This window comes from Cicer arietinum, chromosome 6, assembly GCF_000331145.2.
Source record: "Cicer arietinum cultivar CDC Frontier isolate Library 1 chromosome 6, Cicar.CDCFrontier_v2.0, whole genome shotgun sequence".
NCBI classification, from domain to species: Eukaryota; Viridiplantae; Streptophyta; class Magnoliopsida; order Fabales; family Fabaceae; genus Cicer; species Cicer arietinum.
Window position 1 is genome coordinate 9,006,563 of NC_021165.2, and position 26,176 is coordinate 9,032,738.

General features: G+C 30.6%; 4 protein-coding genes across 4 annotated transcripts in view; 2 read left to right on the top strand and 2 right to left on the bottom strand.

Moving 5' to 3' along the window:
- The window catches only part of LOC101501712 (translocase of chloroplast 159, chloroplastic-like), a 4,809-nt gene extending 2,380 nt beyond the window's left edge, over window positions 1–2,429 (bottom strand). The window contains exon 1 of the mRNA XM_073370279.1: window positions 2–2,429. Coding sequence (XP_073226380.1) covers window positions 2–2,331 — 2,330 coding nt within the window. The 5' untranslated portion in view covers window positions 2,332–2,429. The remainder of the gene's footprint in view (window position 1) is intronic.
- Window positions 2,430–12,060: 9,631 nt separating this feature from the next.
- On the top strand, window positions 12,061–12,934 carry LOC101502040 (uncharacterized). Its single transcript, XM_004504162.4, has one exon. It carries the CDS (start codon window positions 12,175–12,177, stop codon window positions 12,631–12,633), a length of 459 nt encoding a protein of 152 aa, XP_004504219.1. The 5' UTR covers window positions 12,061–12,174; the 3' UTR covers window positions 12,634–12,934.
- A 1,600-nt stretch (window positions 12,935–14,534) lies between these two features.
- LOC101502370 (ADP-ribosylation factor GTPase-activating protein AGD12-like) lies at window positions 14,535–20,281 on the bottom strand. The gene is made up of 9 exons (XM_004504163.4): window positions 20,162–20,281; window positions 19,420–19,501; window positions 18,796–18,877; window positions 18,505–18,580; window positions 17,306–17,469; window positions 16,869–16,998; window positions 16,492–16,608; window positions 16,275–16,370; window positions 14,535–14,928 (listed from the first exon to the last, which is right to left on the bottom strand). Exons 2-9 carry the CDS (start codon window positions 19,463–19,465, stop codon window positions 14,650–14,652), a joined length of 990 nt encoding a protein of 329 aa, XP_004504220.1. The 5' UTR covers window positions 19,466–19,501; window positions 20,162–20,281; the 3' UTR covers window positions 14,535–14,649.
- Window positions 20,282–21,404: 1,123 nt separating this feature from the next.
- Window positions 21,405–24,553, top strand: LOC101502891 (pentatricopeptide repeat-containing protein At5g46460, mitochondrial). The gene has a single exon (XM_004504165.4). The coding sequence runs from the start codon at window positions 21,547–21,549 to the stop codon at window positions 23,671–23,673; it is 2,127 nt and encodes a 708-aa protein (XP_004504222.1). The 5' UTR covers window positions 21,405–21,546; the 3' UTR covers window positions 23,674–24,553.
- Window positions 24,554–26,176: the final 1,623 nt, after the last annotated feature.

Here is a 26,176-nt window from a genome sequence, read left to right on the forward strand (position 1 = left end):
CACGCCGGTTTTCCCAAGAACAAATATATTTATTGAAAAATCAAGATCATCTCTTCCCTCAGCTTCAAGCCGGGAAGCACTCTCCTTGGCGGCATCTAGGCTGAAGATTTCACCGGTTTGCCTCCCTGCAACAAGTGTCATCCGATACAACACCTGTGCTGCTATTGATTCCTCGGTAGTAAAACCAAGTCTCTGAACAAGTCTTAGGAATTTAATCCTAATTTCCTGTACCTTTTCTAATTTCATCTTATCTTCTTCACTCAAAGTTGTGTCAGAAACAGTACCACCAGCTCTACTAAAGGAAGAATTAAAAATATTCGGACGATTAGACCTTACAGCCGGTTTACCTGTCTGGAGTGATGGTCCCAAACCAGCAGGGCGCTCGACAGAGAAAAGCCTTGATCCATCTTGAGCAGTAATGGTGATGCCACTGCCATCTTCTCCTCCCGCTCCTGATGCGGCTTTCAAGAGAGCAGCCAAAGTAGCAGTATCAAAGAGCTCTTTGCTATCTCCTTCATCATCAGATTCCGCTTCTTCGTCTGAGTCAGTTACAATCTGGCCATCAATTCTGTCGTCCTGCGAACTCTCGCTAGCCCTCAATTGCTTTTCCAATTCCTCCAAATACTTATTGGCAGAATCAGATCCTCCAAAGATCATCGATCCATCCCTCTTCTCCGACAAAGAATCACCAATGTCTCTGTCAACATGATGATCAACTTCATCATCACCCTCGCCAGCGGCCTCAACATGGCTCTCATCTTCCACCTCAACAACACGATCGATACTGCTCACCGCTTCCCCCTCAACAGCAGCCTCAACATGATTTTCATCTTCCGCCTCGACATCACGGTCAATACTGCTCTCCACTTCCCCCTCAACAGCAGCCTCAACATGGCTCCTATTTTCCCCCTCAACAACATTGCTCTCGGCTTCCCCCTCAACAACACGATCAACATTGCTCTCGGCTACCCTGTCAACAACAAGATCAACATTGCTCTCAGATTCCTCCTCAACAACACGATCAACATTGCTCTGAATTTCTCCCTCAACAGCACGATCAACGTTGCTCTCGTTTTCTCCCTCAACAGCACGATCAACATTGCTATGGATTTCTCCCTCAACAGCACGATCAACATGGCCTCCATCTCCCCCCTCAACAGCACGATCAATGTGGCCTCCATTTCCCCCCTCAACATTGCTCTCAACTTCCTCCTCAACAGCTTCATCAACAAAGCTCTCAACTTCACCCACAACAGAACCACCCTCTACGTTTATCACCTCTTCCTCACCCCCGCCCTCCAAACTCCGACTCACAACTCCTGAACTTTCTTCACTCTTCTCAATAGAAACAATGTCACTCACTTGCTCATGTGAAACACCATCATCAACTCCGATGTCAACAACCTCAGCATCCCTACCAACAACCTCATCAACAACAGTTTCACCACCCTTCTCATCATCAACTCCAATGTCAACAACCTCACCACTCTCAACACCCCGACCTACAACCTCACCACTCTCAACACCCCGACCTACAACCTCATCATCAACTCCAATGTCAACAACCTCACCACCCCGCCCGACAACCTCATCAACAACAACAACACCATCACTACCAACCTTCTCAATAGGTTCAAAACTATTATCAACACTGACAACAGGTTCAATAGCCTCCACCCCTACAATTTCAGACTCCTCAGCTTTCACTTCATCACCAACAACAGCTACACTACCATGCCCTAAAGTATCAACTTTCAAGGAATCAACAACAAAATCTTCACCACTAGTAAACTTCTCAACATCCTCGTCACCATCACCATTCTCAACAACACCACCAACACCAAAATTATCACCAGAAACCGATTCCACAACAGCAGAATCCAAATTATTAAATTCATTTCCACCATCATCATCCTCTTCTTTCAAGAATTTATTGATTTCATCTTCAACAACACCTTCAAAATCTCCGCCTTCAAATCCGTTATCATTAGCCTCAACGAAAACCTCATGGCTATCGCTAAAATCTCCATCCTTGACTGCTTCAACAAAAACATCATCTTTGTCATCATCACCGCCTTCCTCCTCCGCGTCATCTTCTTCATCAGCAGTTACCTTCGCAATAGGTCGCGGAGATTCTTCATCGAACGGTTGTTGTTGTTGAACGGTGGATTTAGCATCGGGATAAACGAGAATGGGCCTAGCGGGGTCAGTAGTTTCGTCTTCGCCGCTAACAAAACCATCATCGTTTTCGGAGTCGGAAGTGGCACCGTTATTAACGCCGTTAGTGAAATTTGGTTCAAATTGGGGAGGAGATAGGGTTTGAGAATCCATAGGGAAGAAATGAAGGGATAAGGTTTTAAGATTATAGGCGGAGAGAGTGGGAAAGAAGAGAATGAGAAAATGAAAGAGGGTTTTAGTTTTTATACGCTAAAATACAAATCAATGTTATGCTTCAATTTTTCTCTATCATATCCTATCACTGGAGAGTGGAGAGTAACGACGCTTCCTTTTACTCGTACTGCATTTTCATTGGATCTATATTTTTTTGTTTTAATTGAATACTAAAAGAAAGAAAAATGTGTATTTTGTGATTTTACAATGAAAATATTTCTTTCATTATTTTTAAATATTTATTATTTTCAAATATTTATCACATATTTTTTTATGTATATTTATAATGTATTTTTTATGTGTATCATTTATTAATATTTCTTTTGTGATTGTGATTTTTATATATCATTTATAAATATTTATTCGTATTTTTTAATATTTATCAATGATAAATATTTTATATTTATTATTAATAAATATTTGTACTGAATTTTTTTATGCATCAATCATATAAATTTATGCTGAATTATTTTTATATTTATCATTTGTTTTTATATATCAATGACAAATATTTATTATGTATTTTTTATATTTATTTAAATAAAAAGTAATTATCTTAAAAAATTTATGCATTAATTATAAATATTTATTTAAATACAGCCTTTGTTGTTTTTTTAAAGAAACTAGCAACAATGTCATGCTGACACACATGTGGCACATAATTGGTATTTCATATGTGTACCATTTATACATCATTCTAAATTCTAATGTTATTTATAGTATCCAGTATTTTATTATATTTATAAATAATAAAAAAATTGTATTTTTTTAATATTTATCCATGATAAATATTTTTTTATTATTTTATTTGCAATTGTAATAAATATTTGTCTCATAATTTTTTATATTTATCATTCTTAAATATTTGTCCTATATTTTTTTTTTTATATTTATCAATGACTGAGATTTGATTCATTTTTTTTATAATATTTGTCTCCTATTTTTTTTTATATATATTACTGTTAAATATTTGTCCTATATTTTTTTTTCATAAACAAATATATGTCTCGTTTTTTATGCATCTACTATAAATATTTACTCAATGTTCTTTTAATATTTATCAATGACAAATAATTGTTCAATATATTTTTTTCCGTATTTTTTTAATATTCATTTTTTGCTAGTTTTCTCATTTATTATATTTATAGTTGGAAGATAAAAGATAATATATAGTTGGAAAAATAGTATATGATTGAGAGGTTTTTATTTGCATATATAATAATAATAATTAGAAAATAGTTATTTTAGTAATTATTGTTGAGGTAAAAAACTTATTTTATATATGTTTTAATGACAACATACCTTATAAAATAAATGTTTAGGTTTTTATGAATGGTGATATATTGATGATTGCACTTGAGTTTTACTTAAGGAACATGAATCACATAAGTGGATAAACAAAAAGTCATTCATATCAACAAGTGTATAAGTATGTAATCTATCATTATATAATCAAAGTAGCGTAAAAAATGATTTCATGGAGGTATTAGAAGAAAATCTTCAAAACGGGTTTATAAACCCGTGAGAACCAAACAAGTCAAAATTTGTTTCATACATCACATACAACAAGTGCTCAAAAAGTTTTGCACCAAATAATAAGGAGAATGATCAAAATGGTCAATTAATACATTGGAAAATATGTCTAATGATATATTATAGATTCAAACATATATGAAAATAAATAAAGAAGTCAAAGAACATCTCTATGAAAGAATCTCAAAAGAAATATATCATATACTATATCAATCATTCGAGAGATTGTTTATTGTATTTTGAAGATAATATATCCATTAATAAAATATTCAATACATTCATACATGTACTAAAGTATCTCAAAGATATTTGATGGACAATAAACAACATGTGTAACACCAAGATAAATGGTAGAAAATATTGTTTCAACAAAAGATTTCTCCACTCATGTAGAAGACAACATTCTACATTGTTATGAAATAATATTCTCATGATGAACAAGTTAATTGTACTCATAAATATTCATACAAGTTCACCAAAATGACAAGAATCAATACTTAAGGGCAACATGCACTAAATCAATTGGCATTTTGCACATGGGCTTTTCTAATATTTAATGAGCAATTAAAAGTCAATATTTGAATATCTATTTGCAAAAACATACATGCATAATGTTTTGTAGAATTATACCCATATTGATTTCTAGATTAATGACATAATGATTGCCAAAACATTCTGCTTCATTATGGTTGTTTTAAATAAAAGACAAGATAAATGTATTAATTTTGGGATTACTAAAAGTTTTTTCTAGGTTGATATAATTCGTACACGGGCTACCCAAAAGTAATAAAGTCTTAATAAGTCAAAATAGTGAATGTCCACTTGCAAAAAACACATGTATATTGATCTACAGTTTTGATCTCCAGATTGATTAGCTGGAAGCAAGTACAAAGCAAAGAAGCACACTGCAAAGTACTTATTTACATGATTTGCTGGACATATCTCAGTTAAAGGAACTGTTCCAACTGTCATGTGGCAGACCATCCAACATTATGATTTTTCTCCACTCTCCAGCAATGCAAGAATGTTACGGGTTGATCAAGAACATTATGGATATAATTACATTTGAATAAGAAGATTATTTTCACCTTGGGAAGTGTGCCCAACGACTATATTAAATTAAAATTGAATATTCAAATTCTCTCATTATCTATAAATTGAATATCAATTGGAAGATTAAAGACAAGAGTTCAATTTGCAATCTACCAACACTTGTCAAGTAATCACAAGACAAAAAAACTCTTCAAGCAAACTTCAACTCTCTTAACAATATTTTGGATCATCTTACTAAATTTGTCTTTATTTATCTTAAACAAACAGTATAGAATCATTAGATTCGAAACACTTTTTATCATACACATTAAAATTAACTAAAGTCTATTTTTTACATTATATCGAGTGTGTTTGTAAAAATAATTTATTTATTGAAATGTGACTTTAAAAATTATTTATAGGTTAAAAGATAAAAATTATAATTGATCAAGATAAAATATCTGAAGGAGAATGTTCTAGTTCTGAAGCACATAGTAAAAATTTCACGAGTGTGAGGATTGGATTAGCCCAAATTGGGGTGGACCAATATATTTTTTGGGTGTGATCTCTCTATCTTTTATCTTTAGTTATTTGCACGCACAAACCACAATTCACTATTATTATGTGTATTTACAACTTAACTTCATGTAAATTGTCGATAATATTCTAGTAAGCTAAAAGATTACTAATCAACTTTTAATTATCAAATTTAATATTGAATAAAGTAAACTAAATTTTAAAATGGTAACAATTCAAACCTCCTTATGACTATTCATTCTACTTCAATTATAACAAAATTTAGGAGGACAATATTAGTTTTTTGGAAGTTATTTTTTTAATAAAATAACTATTTATTTCTCTCTAAGTTAGTTATATTTTTTTTAGTTTAAAAAATGTAGTTCTATTTATTTTTATTTTTTCTTAAGCTTATTTGTTTACTCTCAAATAATGATGTGACAAAAAAATTAAATGAAGACAAATTTGTATTTTCAATAATTGTTTCGTTTATTGATTTTTTTGGTAGTTATTTTTTATAAGATAATTTCTATTTTTTTTATTAATAGATATATATATATATATATATATATATATATATATATATATTGTAATAAATATATATCTGTATATTTGGTAGTTCTTTATTTTTTTTATTGATAGTAGATAATAAGTTTTCAATTCCCAACTTCTAAAAAAAAAAAACAATTTTAAACTTTTTTATAGGGTAGTTACATTTTTCTTATATTATAAAGTAGTCTTTCTTTTTTTAATAGTTACGATTTTTTTTCCGGTATTAATAGTTTTGTGATATTTGTATTCTTTAAATTTTGATATTGGTTAAAGATAAAGAGAGTAATATTAAATTTTTTATAACTACTTATTTTCTTATATTGATGATTGATTTTAAAATTAAAATAATTATCTTTTTTGTTTGACTAGAAAATAAAAATGGCACATGCATAAAGGAAAATAAAAAAGGAAAATAGTTTATGTAATTAAAAATAAGTAAGATTTAATTTATATACAATATTAAGAATTTTTACGGTGTCAAATATTTAATTTTTATTAAAACTACATCTAACATCTTCGACATAATGGATAATATTATAAAATTTACATTGACAATATATAACAATTAAAGTATAATATATATATTATTGTAATGGATATTTTACTAAATGATATTATTTTTACTTTTGTATGAAATGAAGAATATCATATATTTTATTATTTATTTCCCTGTATTAAGTTTTTTTATCATTTAAGTAATTGATAAATTAATTCCAAGTAAAAATAACGGCTGAACTGTGTTACATTTACGTTGTACTACGTCTATATATCGTAAGGTGATTTGGAGTGACGACAGATTTTTTGGGAGTTTGTATATATAATTTTGAACACATTATTGTTTGTGTTCTTTAAAAGTCAACTACTTTCAAATCCCGCGCGTATAGAGTAGTACTTAGAGCATCTCTAATTGTTAACTCAATATAGGTCATTAAATGGGGTCCACCATGCCACAGTATCTTGAAATAATTTATTCATTTTTTTACTCCAACTATGAACTTAGGGGTTCATTAGATAGAGTTCACTACTAACCGTGATATATTTATTATTATACGTGAATTAATTATAAAAAAAAGGTAATCGCGATTAAGTACCGTTCGTTCCTAACAGTACCGTGATGCGGTGAACTCGTAAAAAACTAAATTACACCCTAGCAGACGAACGCATTTATGTACCGAAATGCTTGGTAGCTAAATGAGTTCGTCCGCCAGCGTAATTACGTAACTTTTTTTATTAATAATAATAATTTTATAATAGTTAGTGGGTCTTGTTTAATGAACCCATGTTGAGTTCACGGTTGGAGTAAAAAGGGATGAGTTGCTCCAAAATGATATGACACAGTGAACCTCGTCTAATGAACTCTATGTTGAGTTAACCGTTAGAGATGCTCTTAGATGACTTATCAATGGAGTATGATGATAATGGGACGACTCATCGTGAAGTGTAGTAGATCATTCTTGGATTTGTGTTAATTGGGAAGTTTTCTTACGAAAAATTTGTTTTGTTCTTTTGTAGGATTCTCTCTTTTGATTATTTGGAGGCTTCGTGATTGTGTCACCATATAAAGCAATGGTCGAAGGAAGATGTCTACATTTGACTATTACAATGGTGAAACCATCTCGATTCATGTAACTCTACTCATACTGCATTTTCATTATATCAATATTTTAATTTTAAAACAAAAATTGTTCAGACATGTTATGAAAGAAGGAAAATAATTTATACAATTTATTGTAGGTACGTTGTATTGTGTCAAAAAATAGGTATATTATATGCATTGGATTTTTTTTCCATGTGATTATCTTTTTACTTGATATGGAACGGATAACATAATATACTTTATTATTATTATTTATTTGTGCAACATTTTTGTGTACCATATTTAGTGACATTGTTTGTTGTTTTTTAATAGTTGTGTTCACTTCATTATTTTATAATTACACATGAGTGAGGAGTTGTATGACTTACCGCCCGAGAATAATGACTATTGGTAATGCAATACTCCCTTTTTAGGTAACTATACAAAGTCTTGATCAACTGACAATCAATATAAGTCTACTTTTATGCAATCAATGTAGCACCATTTCACGTGATGAGGATTGATATGATGTTATTTTCATATACTTCAAGAGTATGATCTCCTATATTATTCATTAAACACTTGAGTTTGGAACTAATGATACTACAAGAATAACTTGAAATAGTTAGGGTCATTTCTAGGGCTTTAGTCATAGGGGATTTGCTAGGACATTTGAATATTCGTTATGTAACTCTGATAAATTTTGTAGGGTCACAATCCTAACTAAATAGTTAAGTTATTCTGTTAGGGCCTAAGCCTTAAGAGGCGGGATTTTTTCTTCAAAATTTCACATCACTTATGGCTAAACCCCTAAATATAGTACTTTTGTAGTAATCAAGGGTCAAAGCCCTTGTTGAATGACACGAGAAACAAATTTTTGAAGACTAATGCCCACACTGATTGGTTCATAAAATTGATGAGAGCTAAAACTCTCACTGATTGGTTCGTAAAAATCATAAGGACTAAAGCTATGACTGATTGGTTCATAAAATTTATGAGGGCTAAGTCATCATCAATGTTCCCTCTCTTTTCATTACAACTTATTCCTCCTCCTCTATTTTTTTTCTTTTTTTTACTTCTTTTTTCTCCATTTCTAGTTTACTATATTCTTTTTCCTTTGTCTTCTGTTTTCTTTTCTTCTCTTCTAGTTTACAAGCACCATACTTTACATATATTTTTTACATTTCATTTATTCTCAAGTTGTTTCTAATACATAATTTTTTTTGTTATTATATATTTTTTTTTATGTAGGTTACGAGTAAATAGTAGAAAAGAAAACGATAAGTCAGACCCGACTATTCGTACTGTAAAATGTTATGTTTTTATTTTTTGGGTCTATCGATTATAACTTACTGATTTCATAAAAAAAAAATTGGGTCTATTGATTTGCATGTGATTCTATAAAAAAATGTGAAAATTACAACTATAGTTGTTTGATTTTGATATTGATATTTTATTTAATTTTATATTAAAAAACGTATAATGTATTCACTGACATTTTTCATTTTTGTGAAATATATTTGTTAAATTTATTCAGTAAAATTTTGGAAATTTAAAATATGTTAGTAAATTTATTATGTATTTTTTTTTATAAATATGTTAATTTGTATATTTTAAAATATTAAAATTTTGGTTTTATTTTTTATTTAACATATGAGATTTTTTGTATATATGTTATTTAATTTGAATTTTTCTTTTGTATTTTAGTAAGGAATATCTTAATTTGTAGTAATATTAATATATTATAAGTTTTGGTCATTAATTATAATAATATTTGATATTGTTGTATTTAATTTCTAAATATTGATTGTGTAATTTTTTTTTATATAATTAGTAAATCATAATCAACTGAAGGCGATTGAATCAATTAATTAAAAGTAAATTCAAGCAACGCGCGTCCGTGATGGATTTGGAAAAACTAAATCACCCTATTATTATATTTTTAGAATAATATTATTGTAAAACAGATATAAAATAGAATAGAATAAAATACAATAATGATATTTGTGTTTTAATATTGTGTTCTATTTTATATCTAAATTTTTTCAATAATTTTATTTATAATTTAAACATGAAATATTGAAATAAAGATTTAGATTTAGTGTTACTGTTATTGTTTCATGTAAAAACTGCCACATGAAGCAATAACATTATATTATGACAACTATAACAATTGTCATGTAATAAAATTGTATAAAATAAATAAATTATTTTTATTGGTAGAAATTATGTAATTATTATTTGTTTATTTTTGTCCATAATTTTTTTATTATTTCGATTATAAAATTATATGAATTATTTAATTTTATTGTTTTTTAACTATTATTTGATATTTGATTTGTCGGAAGATATTTTATAGTAGCACACTGCTGAGTCAAACAAAACGTGGCGTGCTTTTATTACTAACAAATACCGTAAGATTATAACATATATATATATATATATATATATATATATATATATATTATTTTATTTTGTTTATGTATACAAATTAATTTTTTATATAAAATATATTTATCACAATATTTAATAATAATTTTTTTTACTTTCGTTTGATTTGTTTATGCATCCATCTAAGTGTATATGTATGACTAATTTTGAGTAATTACAATATTACATATTGATTTATTCATTTTATCAATTATACTAATATTGATCTATTCATTTTATCAATTATACTAGTATTTGATTATTGCAATAATAGTCTATTATTTAAATATATTTAATATTGTTTCATTTTTGTTTTATGATTGGATTTTTTTAATTTAAAGATACTTGTAAAAAAAGTCGTTTTTAATGGCTATGGCCATTATGTTTAGCATATTTATTATTTTCTATTTAATATCATTTATTTGTATTGTAAATATCAAAAGTTTCATTTAATATAGGACACATTAAATAATAGAAATATTCATCATATAGGAGGTCCACATAGCATGGCAGTAAATAGTTACTAGTAATAATTTTTTTATTTGCACTTTAATTAATGTTAAATCTATTGCAATTGTATAGAGTACAGATAGATAGATGCATAACGATTGTTTCATAATATATAATAACCAATAATAATTAATAATTAAATTACAATTCACTTATAAGAGACATTCCACATGTTCAAATCTTTTGAGTTTAACCTTGCCAATGAATTTAAGTCATACAATTTATGTTTTTTTGATAGTTTATGTACTTGAAGAGTTATCTATAGATTGAATTAAAGTACATTAATTACCGAATACTAAGAGTGAAGCTGCTAGAGAAAATTGCTCTCACCACATCAATGTGGGTTACCGCATTGGCTTACGTCATAACATGCTTTCTTTTTTTCTTTTCTTTTGTTTCTTTTATACCATTCTTTCCTTATATAACTACTTTGTAACTTTGCCTTACCCCACAAGTCTTTCTGTTGTATTTTCCCTCCAAAACAATAACTATTTTTTTCCCTGGTTCTTGTTGTTCTTGCAAACTTTATACTGTATCATTTGTTTTGGAATGGTACTCGTTTATGCACATATTGATTTTACATTAAAAAAAAAGTTTCAAATTTGCAAATTTAAAGTATACTTGAATACTTTTATTTTTGATGTAATTAAAGACGTTGTGTTGTTACTTTGAATCTTACTTTAATTTATTTTGATAAAGTTTATATATTTATTCATATGTAATTATGTACACTTCATCTTAACCCAATATCCAAAATAGAGCCCTCCCTAGTAATTTAGCAGTACATGTAAAAAATTACTCTGATCTTATATATAAATTAACTACTATATTTAACACTAGAAAATAAGTTTTACAACCATTTTTAAGTATAGTCCCAAAAATACCTCTCTAAGTACATCTTCTATTATTAATTTTACTTATAGACAACTTTATTAAAAAAAAGTTAAATTAATTAATAAAATACACATTTCAGTTATTATCAAATCGACAAATTCATATATTATTCATTAACCACATTTTTAAAACAACTACAATACTACTTTTTGAAATAAAATATATGAAAATAGTGATAGAAACTTTTTAATTGGAGAGAGATTATAGTTGATTATTGTTTAATTAACTTGAGTGTAAAACTTGTGGCGTGTCATTATTTTGTGAAAAGTCAAAATATTGAGTGATGAGTAAGTAAAAGGACAAAGGAGGGAGCGGCGAGAGTGAGAAGAGGAATTTTTTTCTCCGACAGATGTTCCATGTTCAGACAAAACTCACTATTTCTCTTTCACGTTCTTAACTTCAACTCAACTTTTGTATTGCATTCATCTTCAAAACGCTACCGTATAATTTACCAACGCTACTCACATTTTTAAATATGAAATTCATTTCTATAAAATGATCAACTCGTAGCTTTAAAGAATAAAATAGATAATCCCAATCAATTAATAACAAATTAAAAGTAAATATCATATACACCTATAACAAATTAAAAGTATATATTACAATTACATCATAATCGATCACAGATTTATTAGAATAGTAACTTTGATTTTTTAGCTTTATGCACTTTAAAGAAATCTAAATCCCTTATTTATTATTTCTCTTTCTATTGCAACTCCTAAACACAAACCTCAATTTCCATGGCGAACTCTACCCTGACCTTCGCATTCTTCCTCATTCTAATTCTCGCCGGAGATACCTCCGCAAGAGACCTCCGTCCATCAGATCACGGCCTAGTCTTCCAGACACTCTCGCCGGCGGGGACACATTCTTCGCCGGAGATGCGATCCTTCTTCAATGGTGATAACTCGTCGCAGCCAATGTCGTCTTCCTCCGACGTGGCGGTGCCGAAGGCTATCACCTCCAGAGACTCGACGCCGCCGCCGTGGTTGATAAACTCCGGTGACGGCGGAGATAGAGTGGGGAAGGTGCTGACGGTGGCAAGCATAGCGTGCGGAATCGCAGGCGCGATTCTAATTTTGGCTTCGGGTTTGATTTATGTTTTCAAATACAGAAAGCAAAAACAAAACGCAGCGTTTCATGGCAAAAACGAATTTGAAAATGACGATAATAACCAATTAGTTGTACGCGACCCTTGAGTTGAGTATTTGCATTAGCATTTGTGTTGTTCATTTATTTCATTTCTTTGATTCCACGTTGCATGCAAAGGGTAGTAGTTTAGACTTTAGATTTATGATTAAGATAACTATAGTTTTTATTGTAAATTGGAGTGATGTACCCAAAAAAAGTGTATTGTAGTGTATTATGAATTGTCAAGCTGATTTGAAAAGTTATAAAATTACCACAAATCGTCAAATATGTACTTCCTCTATTCCTCTAGTTACAAATAAAAATGCTGATTTATTTAATTTAAATATATATAAAAAATACTTCCTTTTCTATGTCTCCCACCACCCGTGACTGAATTAAATACCCACTTGATTGATTGAATGAACTTTGTTGAAAATATTATGTTGTGGTCGGGTGAATAACCTTCGGATGAAAAACACCCACTATAATGGGATTTAAGCCTAACTAAATCTTGTTTATTTTGAGATGCTACATATTGACTAGTCTTGTAGTTTCAACCTTATATTAAATGATATGAACATATTAATAGTATTAAGACCCAGTAAAATATATTGTTTGACTCAAAAAAAGAAGAGTCCCTTTGTTACACATATTATTTGAAAGAAAAACCATTTCTTTAACCAAAAATCATTTATAGTAGTGGTTTTACTTGTGTTTGTTTAAAGTTTTTAAATTTATCAGATATTCAAACCAAGGTTTAATGGACATGCTTTTTTTGTGTGTAAACAACTTTATATTAACATTTAATACGAATTATTGATGATATAATTATTAATTGATAAAAGTTATGTACAATAATATAGATAGATAGATGATTAAATCAATTGTTGATATTAACCGATAATGTAAACTTTATTTACATTGTCAATGCATAGTCTTTATCTATTCAAACAATAGCAAGAATATCATTCCATCAATTCCATCAAGGGATGGTTTGAACTTGCAATATTGAATCTTTAAATTTTTTCCAACTGAATTAGCTCTTGCGTTTTTTAAATTAAATAAATCAGAGTTTTCTGTTTAAAAATTTTAAACTTACACTTTTTTAATAAAAATTTGGAATTTTATGATTAATTTAAACTTACGCTTTTTTTTTAATAAATATTTAAGGTTAGATTCTACTAAATTTTGATAAAAATTGAAGAAGTTAGCAAAATAAAAAGATTAGAGTTATCCTAAAAAATAGAGTTTAAGGAGGAAAGAAATAGATTATTCTTTATTTTGAGAGACATTTGACATTTATTTGTTGAGTCACATTATTTTATTGTGACATTTTTTTTTTGGTATTCAATTAGGATAACGATAATTGACCGTCTCCATTACTAAATATTTGTACCTACCCTAATTAGGATCACGATAATTAAGGATCATGGTTTAATTCGGAAAACTATGACAATGGAGAGATAGAGATAATTCATTTTCTTGTATCAATGAAAAATCAATTAGAACCATTTTTTGGTGTATCTTTTCTAGCTATATTCCCTTAATCTAAAATCCATTAATTTCAACAAAATGAACTTGTTTTTAAAACTTATTTTTTACTAATAAGTTGGAAGTGAAATATTTGTTGTTTTTTACTCTAAAAGCAAGTTTGATCCAAAACTTACAAAGTTTAGTGTAAATTTTCCAATCTAAGATAACGGTTATTTTTTGTTTAACACTCAAGACAAACTGTGAAAAATATACGTTTTTTTTTTACTCCAGTCAGTCGAAGATTTATTTTTTTCAGTACAGATCAATCAATGTGTTATGTTTAGTACACACACAAACTAGCATGTGTGCACACAAAATAATCTATGGTGATCAAATGCTGCAAAATTACACGATCACTCGTTCTTCTTTGTCGATAAAATTCACCCAAGTTTTGTTAAACAATTTAATGGTAAAAGTTAAATAGAGAAGAGAAACGGACCCAAAAGAATAGATTTTGGATATTTATAGGATGATCAATCAAAAGTAGAAAAAATTATAGACATTTCTGAAAAAGAATATGGATATGTTAATAATAGTAAGACATGCACCTATTATTCAAGACATATCCACTCAAGTTCTAAGTATATTTCTCCACATTCGACATTTTGGAGCTTGATTGAAATGTCTTGTTTAACCTTACCATCAATGATATTGACAATGCTATCTTCTATAAGTGCATTGTCATTGGATTTCAACCATTTTCCTATCTGCATATCATCAAACATTCCAGCATCTCCAAATGCTATTGCAGATGTTATTAAAGGTTGAAGATCAATCTCTGCTTCTCCCATTATATCATCAGCTGAAAACAAGTCATGATCAAATACCCTCTGCGATACAATGAAACCAGTTGTTAATATAAAGTCTCATATTCATATATCAAAATAAATAGTAACTTAGCTTCAAACTAACCATGTGATGATGTCATGTTAGTTTGTGAGTGCATATTAAGATAATTTTAGAATGCATTATCACATCTTCAGGGTTTCTTTAATGAATCGTTCATCAAGTTTTTTTTCAAAAATGCACACATCTAGTGAGAGTCTTCCTTCTCACTAAGTTTCCGTTCCCTATTGTTAGAGTTTGTTCCCCTCAACCACCAACTCATAAGGCCCCCACTGGATCCACCGCCTCAAACTCCATGCTCTATGGTCGATATTCCTCATACTGACACGAGACCGAAGCGCCCTCCTCCAAAGCCACCGTGGAAACTATGCAATTCGGTCCTTCTACTATTGACTGGTTTGAGATCTAATATCCTTGATCTTTTCTTTCTGATTCTCAAGTTATGTTTTGTTGTTGGTGTTTTGTGGGTATTATTAGGTTGTTTTATGTTTGTGCTTGATGTGTTTGTTTAAATTCCTTTTATGTGCTTGACCTTTTGGATTTGTAATTTGTGGAGAGGGTTAATATTGGCTGCCATCAACCTCGACAACCGGTTAGCCTTACAAATGACTTCTAGAAATGTGGTTAGATTGGTCATTTTTGAGACCACTGATAGTCGACTTGAACATACACAAGCCAAAGAAATTATCCTTAATTGGATGAGAGTGAAGACTGTGATCTACTATTCTCTTTGGCCACTACACGTGTGAGGAAGAAGTTAGTTTGGTTGATAGGATTAAGACTTTGGCTTGGTAATGCTCTATTGGCTTCTCATCCCTTTATATGTAATGTTGTTATGTACTTGGCTTATTTAGTTGTTTGTGTTGAACTCAAAATATGGGTGGGGAATGACCTATCACATGTTCCTTTTGATTGTACTGATCGTATCTGTTCTAGTTGAATGAAAGTTATTTTTACCGTAAAAAAAAATGAATTTGATGATGCAATCTTCAGCATATTTTTGTTGTAATTTTGTGATGTTTGTTTGTTCCTAATTAAATTATGATTAGTCACATTATTTTACTGGTGGAATTTTGTTTGTACCATAAATAATAGACTATCATTTGCTTATTAGTATAAATAAGACCATTGAATTCTTGTGCTTATGTTTTGTATCATATATTGGTTGCCAGACTCTAGATAACTAGAGTATGTGTGAGAGGAAATGCAGATCATGAGCCAGAAAATAAATGGCAAGCAAATTACTAAATTTTCTCCAGCAAGCAGATTTAATATGATAAACTACACAACTTATTTGTTTTTAACAAGGCACGAGAAAATTTAATCTTACCATACTCAGTGGTCCAAATTGCTGAGGAACAGATAACATAAGCTCCTCATTCCAAACTGGATTCAAATTACTCTTTATTACAGCTGTCTGAACAGTCTGAATGCAATAACACCATTGTCAATTCAAATAGAAAGTTATTAAGTATATTATTCTTCACCTAAAAAAATAAAATAAAGACAATAGTTTACCAATATATATGCTAATGAAAATAACCAACCTGTTGTCCAAGCTTCAAAACAACATATGGATCGCTTGACATCATATCTCTGATTGCTAAATTTGTGCCATTGACCACTTTCACCTTCAACATTCCCATAAATTCTACCATTCCTTCCTATTTTCACCATCAATATCAATCAAACATCCATGAAAATAACTCACGAAAACAATTTAATTTCATTTACTGATTGTGTAGTAATGTTGGTTGGACGCACGAAAGAGTGCCACGTCTATGTGAAATTAATTTGATTGGAAGATTTTCATGAGTGCAACAATTTAATAACCCGGTGGAAAACCAATACACATTGATATGCTAATTCAACTAATGGTCAACACAAAAGTACATCTTTAATCAAAGGAAATAAATATAATTACCATATTCTTTGAACCACTAGTACTTCGAAAGCTATCCATAATCTTTTTAGAAAAACTTGATTGACGATTGCTTTTTGTTGATACAATGCGCAAACTATGTTTCAAAAATTCTTGACGCTCATACTTTGACCTGCAATCATAAATGTCACTAGTAAAATTCCACTCTTAACTTGAACATTGACGAGATTGGTACTGACTGTTGATGCTACCATGAACAATATTGCAATATTGTGCAAATTAGCCAATGCTCAACCAAGCACGATGGACTATAATTAAAAATAGTAACACTAAAGAAGAGTAAAAAATCAAAAATAAAAATGATAAAGAAAATGCTAAAAAATACAAGGACAAAAAATTCATATTGATATATTTACCTACTTTGTGGTGACAAATTTATAAAATACGCCAAATGATACTACTATGTAAGCATGTCTAACCTGATGAATTTTACACGTTGCTCATGACTAGCATCTGGTCCAGGTTTTGTACATCCTTCTGGAATATATGCCTCATATATCGAATTAGCAGAAGCATTTCCTCCAACTTCCACCATTGCATCTATTTCATCATTTGACCATTCATCCAATGTCACAGACAAAATCTGACAAGGAAAAAAGCAATATATTAATGCTTTAATGCATGACAAAGCACAGATAAATAACTCCAACTTGTGTGCTTTCATTAACTTGATAGACATAACTAAATGGAAACAATGAAGAGGACATATAGTATGATACAAAAAAGATGTTTTCTACACCTCGCTTGAGTAGCTTGGGCATGTTTTTTTTATAAAATAATGTACTGCTTGAAGATAGGCCATGGTGAAAAATTGGGAGAAATCATGAATGCACCAGATAGAATAATCATCAATAATTTTAGGTGCGCGAGAATATTGACTTGACGTAGTTTAATGCAATATAAGACTGAATTGAGTTGTGATTGACACGGTAAACTCTCTTAAAATGTTAATCGCGCATTTCACATAATTTCCAATTCAATGGCACTAGTAGTCATCGTAGAAAATTGGCTTCTTAACAAAGATTTTTAGAGATGTCTTTCACACTAACTACAATAAATTGCTTTTTAACTAACATCTATAGAGATGTCTTTCACACTAATTACAGCTAAGTAGTGTCTAGAAGTTATATAGTTATAACTTCTCTAAGATACAAATTCAATTGCACCTGTTATCCGTTGTTATTGACACGTGCATGGCAACACTAAAATGACGTAATTTTACTATATTCTTTATCACCATAAAAAATACACATATTAATTTTTATTTTGTACATTTACTCAAATAGCACAAGCCAATGTAGAATACCAATCCTACACTGAAACTATGCAATTCATACAATTTCATGTGCATAGCCACCATTTAAAAGAAAATAAATGTACCCAAATACGAAAGATCATTCTTCAGACTATTTCATGTACATGGCCATATAACAGTGGTTGGTTGTTTTCTCACTAAACCAAGTTCAAATTAGCTATACACATGTATATATACATATTTATGTGTTCAACCTATTAGATTTTCAATTATTTCATGACAAATCGAAAAAGGAACTCAATTTAAATATTTCTCATTGATGGACAGAAAATGTTTTTGAAATAAAAGATCAGGATTGATTACCCTTGATATATGAGTACCAAGACTTCTGTGCACTCCACAACATTTTAAGCAAACAAAAACCCCAATATTGGCTGACCTGAAGAAGCAGTACAAAAAATTAAATTTCAGCTAAGAAAAGGTAATATGCATTCTACAATTACAAATTCACGTGACAGCATAATTACAAGGATGTCATAATCCCTTTATACACAAAAAACATGACACTCAGACATTAGTTTTAAGAATGACCATGGCCATAAGCCTATAACCACAAACCAAAAAATATCACAGTTGATATGTAAATAAACTTACGCCCATTTAGGATCTGGAGCACCACAATCAGCACAAAAGCGATTATCTTTCTGAACCAACAAATCCTTCAATCTTCTTTTACCTGTAAGAGACCTGCCAATCATTCAACTTCTCATGGAAAAACTAAATCAAAATGGCTTTGCATTTCACAAGTAGACATATGAAATAAGCAACGCCAATGTTTGCTTATATCGATCAGGCATATTATTTTAAAAATATGGAATTTGAGCCTTTCAAAAAAATATTTCTGACAGATTTTAACTGAGAAAAACCATATAGCCAGCACAATTAATACATCAACAAAATCTTGAAAAGTATAACGTTTTATATATAGTTAACAACAATGTCAACAAATATTAAATTTAATATTTATTTATTTATTTCATACCTAGTACCTCTAAGAAGTTTGTTAGCGTTTGTCTATGTCTAAAGTTAACAAGTGATCAATGTGTCGTGATATAATCCATTACAATTTAAGAGCGGATATACACTTAATTGAAAAAAGAGTGTGTAAGTGGAGAATTAAATAAATAGCAGATAAATGTGAGAGTATAAATTGACTTTTAACAAAGGGTAAACCAGTTGAATGCAAGATGATGTTGTATATTAAGAATCATAACATACTTGAGACAGGCCTCCCAAATTCTAACCGTCTATTATTCATTGCCATCCTTGAAGTCCACTAATAGCTGCCAAGTTAATCCACCTGAGGAAGTAAGAAATATTTGGTTAAAAACTATTTTTGACAGAATAATTTGTTATAAGTCTAACAAAATAAAAAACCAGTGAACTATTCACGGAAAAATGACCAAATTATAATTCAATTGTCTCTTATAGTAACTAATAAGGCTTTTCCAATGAACTAATACTTAGTTTTTACCTCAAAAAATTAAATAAATAAAAAAAGTTTCAAATTTGGAGGGGACCATGGCAAACATAGGCCACCCCTAATTGTTGGAGGTTGGTCTAATTCATCTCTAGGGGAAGAAAACATAAATATAGATCAAAAATGAAAATTATGAAATAAAAAAAAGTCAGTTTTTTGTTTGAATTAGCAGACATTAAACTTTCTAGATCAGCATAAAACATATATATGCATTATACATACAATTTTGGTTCACAATCAATAAACAACGATGAATGGAAGCGCCTCCATTTTCAAATTTCAATTTTCTTTTTACATTTGAAAGGAATTAGATAAGATTCATAAGAACGTTGATGCTTGAGTAAAAAAAAAGAATGTTTATGTTTTGAAAATTGATAGAAAATATATAATTTGTGAAACAACAACAACAGAATTGAAAGATTCTCATAAGAGAAAATGAAATGCAAATGTGGATTGAGAAAAGAGAATGAAATGAATTACCGATGAATGAAGAAATTGAAAAGGATGGAAGGTCGGATGATGGAAGAGAAAGAGAAAGGAGGAAGGTGGCGACATCATTTCTTTTGTCAGATTTAGTTGCTAACATACATTCAAACAAAACCACTTCTTTATAAATTTATTATTATTTAAATAAAAGTAGTGGGGGTGTTAATGTCTTTTTCAAACATAAATATGTAATATTCCCTCTCTATATGTTTCATCATGAATATCACTTCAAAAATTTAATTTTTTTAATTTTTTTTTACTTTAACTAATAAAACATTAGGGTGGTGGTTGATATTTTATTTGTTTTGTGTAAATTTTAAATAAAAAATTTTATTTTATTTATTAATAATAAATATTTATTAGTATATTTTATATTTATCGATGTCAAATAATTATGTTGTGTTTTTTAATGTTTTTTATTCTATAAAATATAATAAGTACTACTATAATTAATTCACACAATTGCGATGTCTTAGTTTGAATTCGGACAAATTATTCAACGTTACAATATTAGCATTTGTTAGTTCACATAGTATTTAAGAATTTTTTAATATTTATTGTGATAAATATTTGTTTGTATATAAAAAAGTGATAAATATTTGGAAAAGAAACTAAAATAAAATGAAAGACCAAGAAATATTTATGGTGTCATTTTCTATATTTTTCAGTTATATAATTTTATTGAAACTACAATTTGTTTATATTTGTCATGGATAAATTTTTGTCTCGTATTTTTTAATGTTATTTGAAATTGGACAAAAAATTAAAAAATAAAAGATCAACAAATATTTATTTTATTATTTTTATATTTATTACTTATATAATTTTATTGAAAATATAAAATTTTCTTTGTATATTTACATAGTTGTACCGCTAATGCGTGCGTTAATTTTTTACTTTATAGATCAATTATACATATCACAGTTATGTTTCAGTTGCACTTTTTATTACAGTTTTATGTGTAATATTTTTATTTTTGTGCAGGATTTTTATTTTTATTTTTGCAGTTTTTTCATTTTAACTAAATAACCAAAAAACTATATTGCAATTTAATCCTTAATTAAACAAAAAACAAATATTGGACATACATTGTAAGCCGCTGATCTGGAAGAAATTTAATCCTTAAAATGAATAATATGAATCCACGGTTTAATATCCGTATGACTGAATACTTCATACATTGTAAGCCGCTGATCTGGAAGAAATTTCAATCGACGGCTCAAAATCTCCATATATAACCGGATACCTAATCACCAGGTCGTTACATCGTTTTCCCGGCAAAAACTCAAAGCTCTTGTCTTCTTCTTCTTCTTCCAAAGATTAGTGAGTCTGAAGCTGTGATGTGATATGATATTATTATCAAATTATTTCCTTCCTTCATGCCAAAAAACCCACCATTTAAAGTTCCACCGTTCTTCACAACCAAGAAAACTAATTCTAAATGTCTTACGACGTCGTTTACAACTCTTATTCAAAACCCCAAACCCTCTTCAACTTCCTTAAACTCCACATTCTCAAACCACCTCAAAAATCAAAGACTAGATTCAGCACGTGCCGTTTTCAACAAAATCCCTTCCCCTCACGTGTCTCTCTACACCAAACTTCTCCTCGCCTATGCTTACAACCACAGATTCCCAGAAGCACTCACCCTCTTCAACCAAATCCCATCAAATTCCAAAGACACAATCTCATGGAACTCCATCATCAAAGCCTCCATTATCTGCAACGATTTCATCACTGCCGTTAAACTGTTCGACGAAATGCCTCGCAGAAATTCAATCTCATGGACGACAATAATATACGGGTTATTATCTTCCGGAAGAGTTGTTGAAGCTGAAACGTTCTTCAATGAAATGCCGCATGATGACAAAGACATTGCCACGTGGAATGCTATGATTCATGGTTACTGTAATAACGGTAGAATTAACGATGCTCTCCGTTTGTTCCGTTTAATGGGTTCACGTGATGTTATCTCTTGGACTTCAATAATTGCTGGGTTGGATCGTAACGGAATGAGTTATCAAGCTTTGGTTTTTTTAAAGAAGATGGTCGGTTCTTCTGATGTTGAAATTTCTTCAACTACTTTGGTTTCTGGGTTGTCTGCTGCTGCTAAAATTTCAGATTTTTATGTGGGTGTTCAGATTCATTGCTGTATGTTCAAGTTTGGTTATTGTTGTTCTTTGGATGAGTATGTTTCTGCTTCGCTTGTTACTTTTTACGCTAGTTGTAAGAAAATGGAGAGTACTTGTAAGGTTTTTGGTGAGATTGTTTGTAAGAATGTGGTGGTTTGGACTGCTCTTTTGACTGGGTTTGGTTTGAATGATAGGCATGTGGAGGCATTGGAGGTTTTTGGTGATATGATAAGATTTGGGGTGGTGCCGAATGAGTCTTCTTTTACTAGTGCTTTGAATTCGTGTGTTGGGTTGGGGGATCTTGAGAAGGGGAGAGTGATTCATGGTGTGGCAGTTAAGATGGGTTTGGAAAATGGGGTATATGTGGGGAATTCTCTTGTTGTTATGTATAGTAAATGCGGTTTTATTGGTGATGCATTGTATGTGTTTAAGGGAATTGGTGAGAAAAATGTTGTGTCGTGGAATTCTGTGATTGTTGGTTGTGCTCAGCATGGATGTGGAGTGTGGGCTTTGGCGCTTTTTAAAGAAATGTTGAGGGAAGGAGTTGAGTCTGATGAGATCACGTTGACAGGTTTGCTTTCTGCTTGTAGCAGGGCTGGGATGTTACAGAAGGCAAGGTGTTTCTTTGGGTATTTTGGTAGGAAAAGATCGATGAAGCTGACGATTGAGCACTATGTTTGCATGATGGATGTTCTTGGCCGGTGTGGAGAGGTGGAGGAAGCGGAAGCGCTGGCGATGAGCATGCCTGTGGAAGCAAACTCAATGGTATGGCTGGTTTTGCTGAGTGCCTGCAGGGTGCATTCTAATTTAGATGTTGCGGAAAGAGCTGCGAAACGGATATTTGAAATGGAGCCTGATTGTAGTCCTGCATACGTGTTGCTATCAAACTTGTATGCCTCTTTGAGAAGATGGTCCGAAGTTGCAAAGATCAGGAGTAAAATGAAACATAATGGAGTTGTGAAACAACCTGGGTCAAGTTGGATAACTTTAAAAGGACTAAGGCATGAGTTTCTGTCTGGAGATAGGTCCCATCCTCTGACTGAGAAAATCTATGAAAAGCTAGACTGGTTAGGAGTGAAGTTAAAAGAAATGGGTTATGTTCCTGATCAACAATTTGCCTTGCATGATGTTGAAATTGAGCAACAAGAAGAAATGTTGTCCTACCATAGTGAAAGGCTTGCAATTGCATTTGGGTTGCTTAGCACTGTTGAAGGAAGTAGAATAACTGTAATGAAAAATCTACGTGTATGTGGGGATTGTCATAATGTGATAAAGCTTCTTGCAAAGATTGTTGATAGGGAGATCGTGGTCAGAGATTCTAGCCGCTTTCATCACTTTAAGAATGGCATATGTTCTTGTGGGGATTATTGGTAGAACATTGTTTGTTCATTCACTGAAAATACTGGAAATTTTTGTTATGCACTGCAGATCCTTGATAACAAAGGAGGAAATGAAAAGTTTGGTACGACACATTCATTGTCTTTGCAATCTGTTAACTAAGACAAGATTCTTAGTAATGGAAGGAGCAAAAAGGAATATTCTGTGAGAAGGAGTAGAAGATTCAAAATGAGGAAGTGTGAATTAGAGTCATCACCAACAAGGATAGAAACCTTTTATATGATATATGGAATACAAGAAATCAAGTTTCCTATATAGCAAGATCTACGAGATGTTGTGCAGGTATCTGGCTACTGCAAACAATTGGAGGATTCAGAATGTTGAACTGCATCAAAAGGCATTGATTTACATTTTTCAAGCTGGTGATTTGAGATGGGTACTGTTTCTGGTAGTGAGACTGTAGCCACTACGAAGATAGGTTTGGGAGATGAAATTGGAAGCAGCCCAGCTGGAAATATGTTTGGATAGCAAGGATGGCTCCTAATAATATCCTAAGGAACAGAGGCAGGTGGGAAATATGTTTAGGTAGAAAAATGAAAGGTGCTGGTGGTGAGAAGGTTTAAAGATTGTTTGATTTTGTGGGGCTATTGTATTTATAGTTGAATTGGGAGGAACCCCAGCCTTGTTCATGCTCCCTGGGCTCCTTAGGCATTGGAATTGGTTGGATTGGGATGGTCAAATAAAATTTGCAGAGTACAGATAAAAATACAAAAAAAAGGACACGTGTTTAAACATGAAACAATTTGGTATTACCAAACTTTACATTAATTGAGAAATTCAAAGGATAAAATTTAATAAGACTTTTGAATATATTTAAGATTTTTTTATGTGAAAGTAAATACTATCAAAACTCATGGATGCAATTATCAAAACTCATGCATGCAATTATGAAATATCGGATTCAAATTTAAAATATAATGTTTAGCTTAATAATATCATTGTTTTTGTTGGTTCAACTGATATTTAAAAAACTAAGGATTTTAATTACAATTCTTGATAATGTTTCGTTTACTTCAATATACACGTGGAGCAAATGGAGGAATGTAATTCATGTGATGGCTTGGAGATCAAGTGGTGTAAAGCCTCATGTGCAGGGATAGGTCACACCTTTTATTGGGTAGTAATTTAAAAAAAGATCAATTTTTATGCTGTAATAACTTTTTTTTACTTATACATTCGATTAAATTTTTTTTAGATTATTTTAAAAATATTTCTACAAAAATCTACATTAAATAATTTGATTAAATGCATATGTAAAAAATGTTGAGACAAAATCTCTCTCAATTGGTTTTAATGATAACAAAATTAATTAAAGATTATGATTATGCTTAATGACTAATCTGTGCTTTTGAGTGTTTTATATAAGTAAACAGGTTATCATTCATTAAGGAAAAAGAAGAAAAAATTCTGAGTTAAATGCTAAGTATGAAAGTGCCGAGGATGGCCTCACGAGTTGGAAAAAACTCAGTTATGCATCCTCACGGTTTTGAAGTTTTTAAACAAAGGCATAAAAATATTAAAGAATGAATTATTTGAATTCATTCAACAAGGGCAGAATAGTATTAAAGAATGAATTATTTGATTCATTCAATAAAGGCAAAATACTATTAAAAAATGTTTAAAGAAAAGCCTTTGAAGAAAAGTTGGAAGAACTGTAATGAAAAATCTACGTGTATGTGGGGATTGTCATAATGTGATAAAGCTTCTTGCAAAGATTGTTGATAGGGAGATCGTGGTCAGAGATTCTAGCCGCTTTCATCACTTTAAGAATGGCATATGTTCTTGTGGGGATTATTGGTAGAACATTGTTTGTTCATTCACTGAAAATACTGGAAATTTTTGTTATGCACTGCAGATCCTTGATAACAAAGGAGGAAATGAAAAGTTTGGTACGACACATTCATTGTCTTTGCAATCTGTTAACTAAGACAAGATTCTTAGTAATGGAAGGAGCAAAAAGGAATATTCTGTGAGAAGGAGTAGAAGATTCAAAATGAGGAAGTGTGAATTAGAGTCATCACCAACAAGGATAGAAACCTTTTATATGATATATGGAATACAAGAAATCAAGTTTCCTATATAGCAAGATCTACGAGATGTTGTGCAGGTATCTGGCTACTGCAAACAATTGGAGGATTCAGAATGTTGAACTGCATCAAAAGGCATTGATTTACATTTTTCAAGCTGGTGATTTGAGATGGGTACTGTTTCTGGTAGTGAGACTGTAGCCACTACGAAGATAGGTTTGGGAGATGAAATTGGAAGCAGCCCAGCTGGAAATATGTTTGGATAGCAAGGATGGCTCCTAATAATATCCTAAGGAACAGAGGCAGGTGGGAAATATGTTTAGGTAGAAAAATGAAAGGTGCTGGTGGTGAGAAGGTTTAAAGATTGTTTGATTTTGTGGGGCTATTGTATTTATAGTTGAATTGGGAGGAACCCCAGCCTTGTTCATGCTCCCTGGGCTCCTTAGGCATTG

Bases quoted from the DNA above. Each gene is read 5' to 3' on its own strand.
- LOC101502370 (XM_004504163.4), bottom strand. From the start codon at position 19,465: ATGGCAATGAATAATAGACGGTTAGAATTTGGGAGGCCTGTCTCAA. The intron at 17,470-18,504 runs GTAATCAATCCT...TTTCCTTGTCAG, and splicing joins TTGGTACTCATATATCAAGG to ATTTTGTCTGTGACATTGGA. The intron at 14,929-16,274 runs GTAAGATTAAAT...ATTGTATCGCAG, and splicing joins AATTTGGACCACTGAGTATG to AGGGTATTTGATCATGACTT.
- LOC101502891 (XM_004504165.4), top strand. From the start codon at position 21,547: ATGCCAAAAAACCCACCATTTAAAGTTCCACCGTTCTTCACAACCAAG.
- LOC101502040 (XM_004504162.4), top strand. From the start codon at position 12,175: ATGGCGAACTCTACCCTGACCTTCGCATTCTTCCTCATTCTAATTCTC.